Source organism: Alexandromys fortis, unplaced genomic scaffold (assembly GCF_014885135.2).
Source record: "Alexandromys fortis isolate MF-2015 unplaced genomic scaffold, M_Fortis_MF-2015_v1.1 scaffold_3, whole genome shotgun sequence".
Taxonomy (NCBI): domain Eukaryota; kingdom Metazoa; phylum Chordata; class Mammalia; order Rodentia; family Cricetidae; genus Alexandromys; species Alexandromys fortis.
In genome coordinates this window covers 12,115,888-12,129,921 of record NW_026067909.1, presented here as the reverse complement: position 1 = coordinate 12,129,921, position 14,034 = coordinate 12,115,888, and the positions used below count along the sequence as shown (strand labels likewise).

The following is a 14,034-nucleotide window of genomic DNA, read 5'->3' as shown; positions in this document are numbered from 1 at the left end:
CCACCACCGTCGAGTGTGGGCGGAAACAGTGCCTCTCAAGGATGATAAAGAACTTAGCTAGAGGACACCCCACCCCCCCCCCGGCTGACAGCCCTGGAGCATCTCTGTTGGCAACCTCTTTCTCACTTGCTGGGCTGCTTGGGAGTTTTGTCAACTTGACACAAGCTAGAGTCATCTAGGAAGAGGAAACCTCACTTGAGAAAATGCCTCCATAAGACAGGCCTGTGGACAAGCCTGTGGTACATTTTCTTGATTACTTGTTGATGTGGGAGGACCCAGACCACTATGGGAGGTGCCACCCCTGGGCTGGTGGTCCTAGATGCTATAAGAAGGCAGGCTGGGTAACGCATGGGGAACAAGGCAGTGGGCAGCACTCCTCCGTAGCTTCTGCTTCAGTTCCTGCCTCCAGGTTCCTGCCCTGACTCCCCTTCACAGTGGACTAGGAGTATAAGCTGAAATAAACCCTGTCCTCCCCAAACTGCTTCTGGTCACGGGGTTTGTCACATCAACAAAAAGCAGACTAGGACTGGCAGGTGGTAACCAGGTCCTAAAAGGGAGTCCAGATGAGCAAGGTGGCCCTATAGATGCAGCAGGGCAGGGGGCCGTGCTATTCGGGGCCTTTCCTGGAGGTTTTGGGTGCACAGCAGGTTTCCGGTGTCATTAAATAGCTGTCTTCTCTCACCTGAGCACTCCGCAAGCTCCGAACCCACAGCATACAGGGAAGTGATGGACTAGGTTCCTAGGGCCGTCAGTGTGGTAGCCTTTCCAGGGTGTGGAGCTGTCATCCATCTGATGCCAGAGGTCCCACCATGGCAGAGAGGGACCCAAGGACTCCTCCGCTAGGGAAGAAGTCTTCGGTCTTCTCTTCATGTTACTTGATGAAATTTATGTTTCCAGCAGCTATGGACAGCCACTACTGTTGACAGACTGCGTGGTTTGAAGTGACGGGTCACCCCTCCAGGATTCGGAGCTCACTTGCATGTCACTCCATCCAGAATGGCTGCTGCCCCAAGTATGGCTGCCCAGTGCCACTGACTCGAGGATGCAGAGCTGAGGCCAGGGCTGGTGGCTTATCTTGGTCTCAAGGAAAGCTGAATTGGACTCATAGGGAGCAAAGGTGTCGGGTGTACAGCCAGTGTGCTGTTCAGGGAGCGACTCGGAAAGTCACCAAACCCAGCTTGGAGCTTCCAAAATGTGGTGGGAATAAGCAAAGTCTGTGAGAGGAGGCAAGCACCTGTCTGGAGCAGAAGTGTAGGGGCTGGGAGAGGGCTCTGTTGATAGTGTTTGTTGTGCAAGCACGAGGATCTAAGTTCAGATCCCCTGAACCTACAGGAAAAGCCAGGCATAGCAGCATCCACTTAAAATCCCACTGCCGGGGAGGCAGAGCCAGGTGGACCCTCAGGGCTCACCAGCCAGCTAACCTAGCCTCACTCGGGAGCACCAGGCCAGTGAGACAGTGAGAGACCTTGTCTCAGAGAAAGGGGGTGTGGACAGCTCCAGAAAGACACAAGGTTGCCCTTTGCCCTCCATAGACACCTTACACCAACACCTACACACACACACACACCACCACCACCACCACCACTAACAACAACAACAAAACTACAAATAACGATTTCTCTCAAACCCAAACCCCAAGCCCTCTGTGGGTGAGGTAAGGAAGGGTTTCTAGAATGGTATCCCCCACTGTATGTCTGCTGCACTCTGCAGCCCCCTCTGGCTGGTACTGCTTTTGCTGGTAAGCCTAGAACAGCCGCCCTTGACCGGGAACCACTTAGCATATCGGCTGCTTTTTTCCTGGTTTGCTTGCTTTTTTTATCAGCTAACCTCCAGACTGAGCTGCAGATGCCCAGCTGTCTGTTGGTGCCCACAGAGGACAAGGTCCAGGGCCCCTGGGATGCTAAGAGTCCCACAGATGTAAAGATGATGTTCTTCCTCTTTCTCCTCGCTCTCTTCCTCCTCCTTATTCTTTCTTTTTTTCAGACAGGGTACATCTCTGTGACAGTTCTGGCCATCCTCGAATTTACTTTGTAGACAAGGTTGATCTTGAACCCGCCTCTGCTTCCCAAGTGCTGGGATTAAAGGGGCACCAAAAGCCCCTTCAATAAAGCCATGTCATATTTTACTTTTAATTATCTCTAGATTATTCTATGAGCAATGGATTCAGTTGAGCAGTGAGTAGGTTTCAGTCTGCTTCATTAGCGGACAATGACAGGAGAGAAAAGTCTGAATGCATTCAGGACAGATGCACTTTTTGTTTTTCTTTTTCTTGTCAATCCCTGCATAGTTGAATCAGGAGTTTCATGGAATATGAGCCCCACAGATACAAGGCCGACCGTATTTCAGAGAACACAGAATAATAATCACTTGTGGGCTCAGGGCTCTGCACTCCGGGTCTCTCCTACTCAGTGCTAAGGGCGTAGAATTTCTTGGAATTTCTCTAAGTACCAGCTCCTTGCCCATCATTACTGCCTCTATTCTAGCTCCGGGTGGGGCTCAGAGAAGGCTCCACATGCAACCTCTGCTTCAAAACAGTCAGTGTCAACTGGGGAGTCCAGTCAGGGTCTGGCCTGGAATGACAGCTGCTTCGAAACCCAGAACTAGAGACACTGATGTAAAAAGGGATGGGGGCAAAGGAGCCGTGGCTCCCTTCAGGAGACAAATATGCTGAGAATAATTGACACACAGCCATGATAAAAGCAAGTACCAGACAGTCAGGACTCTTGAGGTCGTGGGAAGCATCCTGACACCGCAATGCACATAGACTCCACCTTCTTCCCCAGGAGCTTCTACCCTGGGCTAGGGCCAGCTCTTCCAGGCACGACCTCCTCTCAGGTCCCCTAGCCAGGGCCACTCGTGAGTTTTTCTCCTGGAACCTTAGACGCCATCTTCATCCTCAGAAACGAGCCCTCTCCCAGCCTTCATGCTGCTCACAGAAACTCAGGAGCAAAGAGCGACCCAGCCCCCCATCGGGGCTAAGATTGGGCTCTGCCAGCTAGACCAGCACCCAGTGGGGGCCACCTCAGCCTAAGGGGTCAGTCAGGCTGCCCCAAATGACAAACAAGATCCACACTTTATAAGACGCCCCCATATCTTGTGTGCATGATAATTTTGAGGTGTAACAAGAAGGCACACGGGAGCCAGCAGTGGAGTTGTGTTGTCCTGTTCGGAAAGGGAGAGAAAGAGGACGAAAGGGAGGTAAAAGTACCCTGCCGCTAAGGTCAAGTATCTCCCACATCTCCCAGATCACACACCAAGCCAAATAGACCCAAGCTGCTGTGGAGAGTCCCCTGCCCTCTGCCTGCCACCTCAGCCATATCATCCCACGGCCACCGTGTTCACCAGGGCTGCGGCCAAGCTCCACCCATTGAAACCAGGGGATACTAGCAACATGGGAAAGCCCTTCGGGTTGTCCTAACTGGGGAAGCTACTGGCCTCTAGTAAGACCATGGCAGGACTCCATGAAGCCGAGGTCTACCCCACAGCAAGAACAGTCAGACCAAGTGTTGGCGGTGCAGAGCTGAGAGCCCTCTCCCCTGCCGCTGCAGCTTTCTCCCAAGGAGATTTCAAGCCTAAGGAACTCAGCATCCAGCAGGGAGCAGGAGCACCTGCCTGTCTGTGAAAAAGCCTGCACCCAGGCAAAGGGAAAGCCCCAAACATGCTGCAGTGCTGCTGGTTAGCACATCCAGCTAGGGGGGCTCTGCCGGAGACCCTGGGGTCAACAGGCAACAGCCCACACATGTATAGCATCCATTCGCTCTCCCCTTTCCTAACATTTATGCACCTACTGTGTGCATGCATTGAGCTGGAGGCTCAGACTGCAAGGAGAAAAACACGGACCTTCAGAGCAGAAGTTACATGAATGAGGAGCCACTTCAGAGCCCAGATAGAAGCCAGGACGGCGTGAGAGATGAAGAGTCATGGTAACCTGAACTCGCGCCTCACAAGAGTAGGATGAAGACCTCCTGCATGGCCACCCACCTCCAGTCTCCAGGTCATGGAAATTGGGATCCAGGCCTCTGTCCAGCAGCTTGACCAGCTTCTCCACTGAGCGATGCTGAGTGTGGTCCATAAACTTCTTCAGATTGGTCTGGAAAAGAATGAAACAGAAATGACTTGGTGAAAAATGTATAAAGAGCAGGGGACATGGCTCAGTGGGCAGAGAACTTGCCTGGCATGCATGAGGCTTAAGCCTAGTACTGCACAAACTGGGTTTGCTGGTGCACACCTTTAGTGCCAGCTCTCAGAGGATTAGGCAGGAGGATCAGAGGTTCAAGGTCATGCTTAGCTACTTAGTGATTTCAAATCCAGATTGGACTGCCTAAGGAAAGAAGGAGGGAAGAAGAGAGGGAGGGAGGGATCTTTATAGACTAAGAGAAGACTGTCCACTAAGAGGCACTAGTCTCCTCTGTGCAGGGCACTGCTGACCCCAAGACTCACATGGGACCAAGAGTGGGGTCAACACACAGCCAATATCATGGGCCTGTCCTGGATGAAAGTTTCAGAAACTTAGCTGTTCACCACCTCTGTATTAAGGTCTCAATGTCTGTCCCTCCATAATGCACACAGTGAACTGTAATCCCTGAATAACAGTGCTAGAGATCTCTGGTCATTAGGGTGGAGCCCCAATGAGTGGGGTTCATAGCCATCTAAAGAGGTCCCAGAGAGCTCATTCTACCACCACTGACAGCCATAACCTGGACACCAGGAAATCCAAATTCTCACTGTGGTGTCAGACAGCCAAGAGCTCTGGAGCTGTGGGAACACCACCCTGCCTATGGTTTTTAAGCAGGAGCGGGTTCCACATTTAGGGATGAGATGCTCTCCCAGGAAGAAAGCAATCACCTGGGGCAGGGTGACAACTGATAGTCTCCAGGCCCTGCTCAGATCCTCCACTACCTTCCCAGAAAGGAAGCGCCTGAGGTCTCTTCTGTAAAAAGGAGACTGCTGAACCCCACCCCATTAATCCCAGAGCAAAATCAGTGACACCTGCCCTGGGGGACACCTAGTCCATTCCTCAGGAGACCACACAGGTCACCACGGAACCTCAGCCTCCCCAAGCCCGGTAGCCTGGCCACAGATCCGGAAGAGCCCAGCATCTCTCTTGGGTCCCACCCTCATCCCGATTCACAGTTTCCACAAAACAGGATAGAAGCACTGCAGTGTTTCATTTGATGTTGTGCCTGGGCCTTCCAGGAACCTGCCATGGGCTGGATTCCCATCCGAACACCTTACAGTCTGGTTCTGGAACAAATGTCCAAAATCTGGAGTGTCATTTAAACCGTGGCTCACGGGCACTTTTCTTTAGATTCACAAGTATCTGTATCTACACATTAAATAACAGCAGCAATAATAAAAACAGAGAAATCCTCAGATGCTGGGGTCAGCCACATGTGTGTGGATTCCAGGATCAGGGCAGAAAATACGTAAGGAAAGCCTGGACCATACTTGGCCAGAACACAGCTGAGAAGCCAAGCACAGTGGGGAGGGAAATACCAAGGACAGGGAACCAAGTGATGCGCATCTGCCAGCTACCAATGGATAATGTAAGCATAAAATTAAAACAATGTTGGTCAGAGAGGCCATAGAGGCCCTTAAAACAATACAGGTGGTTGCCCTTTGTCTTGGTTGTTAATCAGAACTAGACAATGAGACCCTAGGGCTGAAGAGACGGCTCGGCTTGTTGCATGATACTCAGAAACCAAGCTGGACCTGAGCTGGGCACTTCCTCCTCGGCAGCTAGCTTTCATGAATCTAAAAGGTTATGAAATAGCCTTATCTAGGGCGAGATAAGGCACCAACGGTCTTTCCCAGCTATAAATTCTATGAACTATGATGTCAATCTTCTGGGCAATAGTATCATAGTAGCATAACAGTTATGGGAATAACCAACCACTCCCTGGTTGGATCTGAGGCCCACTCCACAGTAGGAATCCAAGCCTAGTGCTGTAAACTATTCCAAAAAAACACATTGTAGGGGCAGTCGCCAGCCCTAGGAAGGAAATACTATAGCTTTACTAAATTAACATAGCATCAAGTTATCCATTTGGGCCCATAAACCAGTGTTTCTCAACCTCTGGGTCACAAGCCCCTAGAGAGCAATGAGCCAGGGGTCACCTATGACCATCGGAAAACAACAATATTTACATTATGATTCATAACAGTAGCAAAATTAGAGTTATGAAGCAGCAACGAAAATCATTTTGTGATTGGGGGTTCACCACAAATGGGAAACTGTATTAAAGGGATGCAGAGTTAGAAAGGTTGAGAACCACTGCACAAATAATGCTTCTCCCAGTCTTAATCAGAGAAGCCCCTCTTGTGACTGCACAGCTGCTGAGAATGAGTAACTGTTCTCTGCTTGGCCTGAAATGAGACTTTAGCACTATCCCCTCTAAGACTCAGGGAACACTATGGAAGACCGGGAGGAAAGAATGTAAGAGCTGGAAAATAGGGAGGGCTGCACAGTGCCTTCTCCTGGGAAGGCCAGACATTGCAGCCTTGAACTCGCAGCTGTGGATGCCTGCACTGGGTCAGGACAACAGTGGGTCAGGCACGGATGGAGGAGGGGCTCTGGCCGACCCCTCATTGCTGCACCATTTGCAGATACATTCAAGGAAATGGGGGAGTCACTGGCTTGTCGTGAATTCACCGGTGACCACCCCACCAGGCTCCAGTAGATAGACTTCACCCACTGGTCATACAGATGGTCCTAGAGGAACGAGATTGGCAGGGAGTATGGGGGCTGGAAGGGATGAGGGGGAGAGAAGAGAGGACTGTAGAGCAATGAGAACACATTTATACAACATGCGACTGTCAAATAACTACTTAATTTTTAAAAATTAACTGAAGACAAGAGAATGAAGCCCACAGTAGAAACCCTGCATCCATCGAGAAATAAGGAACTGTGGGTTGTGAAAGTCGTGTGCACCCTCCACTGGCAGGCAAGCATCAGGCATCCCAGGGGTATCTAAAGGGAAGTAGTGTCCACCCCATGCCCTTCAGGCTCCATCCACATGCCCCAGGATCACTGCTTCTAGTTTCATGCATGCTCCTGGCTCATATAGCCTCACTGATATGTCTGGGGTGCATGTCACAGGTACTCACTGTGACTTCATTGGGCACAATGCCCTCTAGCTAGCATAGCCCTCTCCTCCCATTGCGGACAGCACTTCCTGCCTTTTTAAAATCTGTTCTTATCGGGCAGCAACAGAAACCAGAGGCAGCGTTCAGCAGGCACCCCTTTCTTCTACCTCACCACATCCTGCTGTATCACTGTACTGCTGCCTTTCAACCTCTCTGGGGCACGAGGGGGCAGCAACCCTCTGCTCAGCCTCCACCAGCCTCCCTGAGCCACCTTGCTGACTGCTGTCTGCCTAGGTCTCCAGTCAAGTGCATGGGGAGGCAGCACCATCCACCTGCATGCCCCAGCCTGGCCTCATCCCACAGGTAGGTATGCAGGGGCTGCTCCCAAGGGAATGAGCCCGCCAAAGACAACACAGCAGGATCAGGTGACCTGATGAGGTGGAGGAAGGATTATCCACCCCGCCCCCCATACCTTTGTGTGGAGCCTGGCCAGCTGCTTCTCATCCAGGTTGGACTGCTTGTACACACGCTTCTTATAGCGAAACTGTCAGGGAAACAAGTAGAAGATTGCAGGTGACCAGATGTTAGACATGGGTGCTCAGAGGGAAAGTGACCTCACCAAGCACAAGGCACCCCAGTTTTAACCAAGACACTGGTATCTGTGCTACAGAGCCCATCCCCCAAGAGTCCCATCATCCAGCAGCCATCAGGACATGGGGCAGTCTCTCAGCTGTGGAGGCCAGTGCCCAGCTGGTATAGAGGGTACGGCGGACAGACACATCTCTAGTGTAGCCTCATCCTGCCGGATCCTAGTCTATGGGAATCCACCTGCCCTCAGTTGGTCTGGGCATCCCATGCACCCCTCTCCTCAGGATCAGAGGCTCCCACTGGCTCCTCACGACGGTGCTGCCTGCTTGGGATTGGAAATTTCACTGCAGAGCGGAGAAGTGGGCTTGGAGTTGGTAACAACACACCCAGGCACGTGGTGTATCGGCCCTCAGCTTTATCACATGCCCTCTCCTCCCAGACACCCAGACCTGACACTGCAGAGGGTTCAGGAAGAACGCTGACGGGAGGGGCATGACTGAGATTTTGAGAGGAAAGATGAGGCCCTCTCTTTGCTAAGTGCCTCTGAATTAGTCACTTTCCCCACATCAGCCTCAATTTCCTCATCTGTCTCACAAGGACAACGACACCAGAGGGCTCCAGAGTAGAATGACCTTCCTGAACTCAGGTCACTGTGCCTCCTTCCTGACCTCCTCTGAGCCTGTCATACTGCAAGGAGCATATATAAAGGGTGGAACTGGAGGGAACAGTGCCAGGATGGAGGATGCCCACGCTGGACAGCAACACTGCAGTTCTGCATCCTGCTCCTGCGCACTTCCAAATTCCACCACAAACTCAGCGCTCGTTTTTGTCTAAAGCTAACCACACTGCTGGTCCACATTCCCAAAGCCACATCAGGTACCTGTCACACACATACACACCTAACAGGGATGGTCCAAAGATCCAGACTTTAACTACAAGGTGCGTAATTTTCTAATCCGAAACAAACAGTGGCCTGGCTAAGAAGCTGCCCTCAGCTGCACCCAGGCTGTACAGCGCCAGCTCCCACACAGTCACACATGGCTGCTTACCTCCAGGGAAGGCACACCCTGGCCTGTGGGCTGTGGGTATTCCCGCAGCAGCCGTTCCTCATCCAGGAACTTGCCGTCCCGCCCATTGCTGGCCGGCTGGAAGAGCCCATAGTTGAGTACATCCTTCAGGCCTTGGTTCAGGGTACACAAGATTCGCTGCTTGGCCACCCACACAGTGGCATCTGGGTTAAATCGAATGCACTTCTGTGGGGGAGAACAGAGACATGGGTCAGGGATGTCAAAGGTCATCAGAGCCACCAACCTGGGCACAGGATCAAAGGAGTCCTGCTCCTTCTGTTCCTGTCCTCTCTGCCCCAAAGTAAAGTTTACCTTTGCCTTGAGGACAGAGAGGCTGGGGAAAGCAAGATAAATCAACCAGGCTGGGAGTCAATGGAGTGCCTGCCATCGAAGCATGGGAGCTAAACTGAAGCCCCAGAACCCACACTGGGGAGATAAACAAGTTAATCCCACGATTCCCTGAGCAGCCAGTCTAGGACTGATGTCAAGATTATCTTATGCACATACACGCACGGCAGCATACACACACACACACACACACACACACACGCGCGCGCGCGCGCGCGCGCACGCGAGTGCACTGTGATGGTAAGAAAATATATTGAGAGTCTCAGCTCAGCACAGCTGTCCCTAAGATATCCTGGGGCTTACAGGACCCTCTCTGAATCTCCAGATCTATGGGCACTCAGGTTCCTTATCATGACATGTTTTTAAACTTCCACACGTCCTCCCAAATGGCACAACATTGCCATCTACAAAGTTCATGTTTGAGAACTGCAGTAGCATTAGCAAGAAAAATAAATATCACTTCTGTTTTCAGGCATTCACAGGTGTTCTGGGACACATGCGGCCCACAGGACACAGGCTGGATAGACTGCATGATTCCCTATTTGCTCTTAACACCTAATAGATACACTGTACATCTGGGCAAAAGTCACATTCCATCCCGATGAAGATAAAATCGTTTTGTGCACAATTCTCAATCCACCTACATGGAACCCCTGGGGCAGCGACCGACTGTACAACAGTGCCACTTGAGGTGTGCATGGCTTGCTCTCTGGCAACCTGGACACAGAGGACATGTTGTCTGGGAGGCCTGAGGGATGAGAGCTTTCACATCACCAACACTGTCTCCAAACAGAAAATCAGAACTGTACTACACAGCTGGCGAGATGGCTCTGCAGTAAAAGGTGAAGATTGGCGTTCAGATCCCTAGAACTTACATAAATGGCAGGTGGGTGTGGCAGACACCTGTAATTCCAGCCTCAGATGTCAGAGTCAGTGCATCCGCCCTGACAAGAGCCCTATGGGTGAGCTCTGGGTTTGATTGATAGACCTCTAGACCCTCCTCAGTAAATAAGGTGAAAGAGCAATCAAGGATGATTCTAGACATCAACCTTGGACACTCATGTGCTCATTCATATGCAAGCATGCATGAGTATATACATACCACATACACATACATGGAAAACCCAAAACTCAACCTATATGTGCCACTTAAAGAGAGAGGGCTGGCAATAATGAGAAACTACTTGATGGAAGGGGGTATCAAACAAATTACTGCAAGAGGCAATTTCTTAAATGGTTAAACAGTACCAACAGGGCCTCCAAATCCATCATCCACACTCCAAAAGATGCATCTCGTCCTCTGAGAACTGGAATAGTGACAACTTGGTTGTGTTCCCAGTGGCCTGCTGTGGCACTCCTTGGGTGTCAAGGAAAGACAAGGCAAGACCGGGTCCGTGTCTAACCAAGATGTCTCATGTGCGTTGGATTAAAATTGGTTTCTACTGTTCAGCATAGCAGGGGTGTCGGGGTGTGCTTTCCTACAGCGAAGACAGGAAGGAAGAGCTGAGGGCTGGCTGAAAGATGCTGGAATTAATGCTTAGCAAGGGGATTCTGTGTGTGGCTGCCTCAGGGTTCATAAGGCCTTGCTGCCTTCAGGACCCAGTCACTGAGCACCAGGTTCTCAGAGTTGCAAAATGGCTCAGCTGCTGTCAATCCTGAACACTGGTCTAGCAGCTACAGCCCCAGCCAGGGAAGCCGACACCCTACACATGAATGAATACTCCCGTTGGCCCCTCTCAGGTGTCACTGGCTGAGTTCAGGGTGACCCTCTGACCTTCCTGGGTTACAAGACCTGGTGGGACCAGTAGTTCCTTCCAGGGAGGAGCCACATGGGCCCCCCTCCAACCATCGTGGCTAGGTGAGAACCCTCCGTGATCTTGACACAAGAAAAGCGTGATAAGAGATACAGCCTCCTGGGGCTGCTGGGAAGCCACCACTCCCAGTTCAGGAATCATTGCAGGATTCGGGTTACAGTACGCAGATGAGCTGCAGATGGGCCGTCCCCACTCAGGTGCCCTCACACCCACATTACAGAGCACTTTCCCAGCCCTCGCCATAGCTGACAAGCACCTGCCAACTGGCAAGTGCCTAGAGGGGCCCAGGGCTGTGTGCCGCCTCCCAGAGGATTTGTCTGCCATTGTAGGTTACACAAAGACTGGTGCTCACTGCCATTTGGTGGGCAGAGCGGTGAGGCCCAGTCTGTGCCTCCCTGGTGCAAGAGGCAACCCCGAGAAGCAAAGCAGCAGCGCTGGGAAGCACTAGAGCTGCCACATGGAGACCCCTCTGAAAAGAGCAGGAGTTCAGAGGTCAGCAAGACCTGGGTCTTCTGCCCACAAGCTGGACAAGCCTACTAATCTGCCCTGTGTTGATTCCTCCGTCAACCTCTGGGCCTCACTCCGACCGCATGGCAACCAGAAATAAATGTGGCCATAAGCAATATTACTTATCAAGGGCTATGCCCCCCAAGAAGGCAGTGGTCTATTTAGAAATGGGTTTTTGCGGGTGTGGTCAATTAAGATGGGGCTGCACTGGAGAACGGTGTGCCTGACCCAATAACGTGGCATTGTAGAGATGGCAAATGTGAAGGACACAGAAGGTGCATAGGATGGAAGCTTCAGGAAGATAATAAGGGTGATGTTCCTATAAGGCTAAAAAGATAAAGGTCTCCAGCAAATCTCCAGAACTGGAGAGTGGGAAAGAGAATTTCTGGGAGCATCCTGGGGAATACCTGTTAGCACCTTGATCTCAGACACCTGAACTCAGAGGACTCCTGAGCACATTTGTTGGCTTGGCCACCTAACCTGGGGTCAGTTGCAACAGCTATGTGAAGAAACAAACATGTAAACCATCTGCTGCTGATCTTTAATCTTGACTGTCAACTAGATGTGAATCACTTAGGAGACACACATCTGGGCAAGTCAATTAGAGTGATTCTGGAGAGGCTTGCCAGGTGGTGGCAGTGATGGTGATGGTGGTGGTGGTAATGGTGACAGTGACATAGATGGTGATTAATGATGACAGTTGTAGTGGTTTGGATGGGAGCGCCCCTACAGGCTCATGTGTTTGTATGCTTAGTTCCTAGATGGTAGAACTGTTTGGGAAGGATTAAGAGGTGTGGACTTATTGAAGGAGGTGTGTTACTGGGGTAAGCTTTGGAGTTTCAAAAGACTCTTGCCATTCCCGGTGTGCTCTTGAACATTCTCTTTCTCGCTCATGCTCGCTCTCTCTCTCTCTCTCTCTCTCTCTCTCTCTCTCTCTGCCGGATAGTCTTAGTTCGGGTTCTATTACTGTGATGAGACACCATGACCACAGCAACTCTTATAAAGGAAAACATCTAACTGGGGCTGGCTTACAGTTCAGGGGTTTAGTCCATTAGCATCATGTCAGGAAGCAAGGTGGTATGCAAGCAGACATGGTGCTAGAAAGGTAGCTAAGAATTCTACATCCATATTGGCAGGCATCAGCAAGAGCAAGGGACCCTGGGCCTGACTTGGGCATGTGAAACCCCAAAGTCCACCCACAGTGATATCCTTTCTCAAACAAGGCCACACTACTTCAACAAGGTCACAACTCCTAACGACACTCCCGAAGCATTCACAAATATAAGTCTATGGGTGCCATTTCTTATTCACACCAGCACACTCATGGTTGTAGATCAAGATGTAAGCTCTCAGTTGTCCTTCACTCTGTCTCATGGACTCCTACCCTCTCAGACCACAAGCCGAATAAAACCCTTTCATTTATAAGTTGCCTTGGTTGTGGTGTTTCATCATAGCAATAGAAAAGTAAGAACAGGCAATAACGGTGATAAGGATCACAGTGAAGATGATGACGATGTTGTTGATGGTGATGATGTGGATGATCTTGATGGTAAAGATGGTGATGGCAGTATTGGTGCTGGTGATGTAATGAGCATGGTGATGGCGAGGACATGACAACGACAGTCACCACAGTACTGTTGACATCCAGGATCCCAACACATCAGACATGTAATATCTCCATCCGCATTCACCACAGCCATAGGTGGATATTTTCATTACTACATTAATAATGTTATCCTCACTTTCTAAACAGGGAAGCTGAGCCTCAGATACCTAAGCAAGTCCCCCAAAGGCACACACGTAGGAGAAGAGGGGACTTACTCTCAACCCATGTCAAGTCTGCCCAGCTACCAAGACCCTCCAGAACTGACACATTATACTCCTCCATATCTGATCACACCAACTACAGCGCAAGCACAGCAGAAAGGCGCCAATATCATATGCTGTCCAAGGAAAGTGATGTTCAGGACACGCCTACATTTAGGGAAACACTATTTTCTGCTCAGATTTTCCAGTTTCTAGTACACTTGTCCAATGTTGGACATTTATACCCCCAGAGGACACAGTTTAGTCCCTGTAAAGAGGAACAAAGTTTGGAAGATCGAGCATCTTCTTTAAAACATAAACATAATAGAGGTCTGTACACTGGTGCTGGGGATCTAGCTGGAACTGAGCTGTGACTGTCACCCATGTTGGTACCTATGGCAAGCACACAAACACAGAGGAGAGAGCTCTCTAGGCTGGGATTCAGGATGCAGAAACAGAGAGTCCTCAGAAGGACAACCAAACACTGGAATGAAGAGGTCTACTTCAACATAAATTCTCAGAACTAAAAACACTTGGAAGAAGCCCCCTCCTAAATCATCATAACTAGCTGGGGACCAAGTGTTCAGATGTATGAGCCTGGGGAGAATGTTTCACACCTAAATTGTAACATCCTTAAATCAACCATCAATGATCCCCTAGCCTACCATGAGCTTCCATACCAGTATTCCCTGCACTCACATGATCCCTGTCCCCTGTCCGCTACCCATCCTCAGCCTCACTCCTAATATCAACAACAGAAGTAGGGATGAACTCTTTGACATGAGACTCCTCAGCCTGCCCTACCTCCCTCCTGAGTC

The 14,034-nt window shown here is 50.6% G+C and overlaps 1 protein-coding gene across 5 annotated transcripts in view; it reads right to left on the bottom strand.

Annotated features, from left to right (window-relative positions):
• Nucleotides 1-14,034, bottom strand: part of Shank2 (SH3 and multiple ankyrin repeat domains 2) — a 434,250-nt gene that overhangs the window by 351,922 nt on the left and 68,294 nt on the right. For all 5 annotated transcript variants that reach the window (XM_050137009.1, XM_050137013.1, XM_050137010.1 and 2 more), the window contains exons 4-6: nt 8,724-8,927; nt 7,559-7,630; nt 3,982-4,090 (exon numbers count right to left, since the gene is read on the bottom strand). In XM_050137009.1, coding sequence (XP_049992966.1) covers nt 3,982-4,090; nt 7,559-7,630; nt 8,724-8,927 — 385 coding nt within the window. The remainder of the gene's footprint in view (nt 1-3,981; nt 4,091-7,558; nt 7,631-8,723; nt 8,928-14,034) is intronic.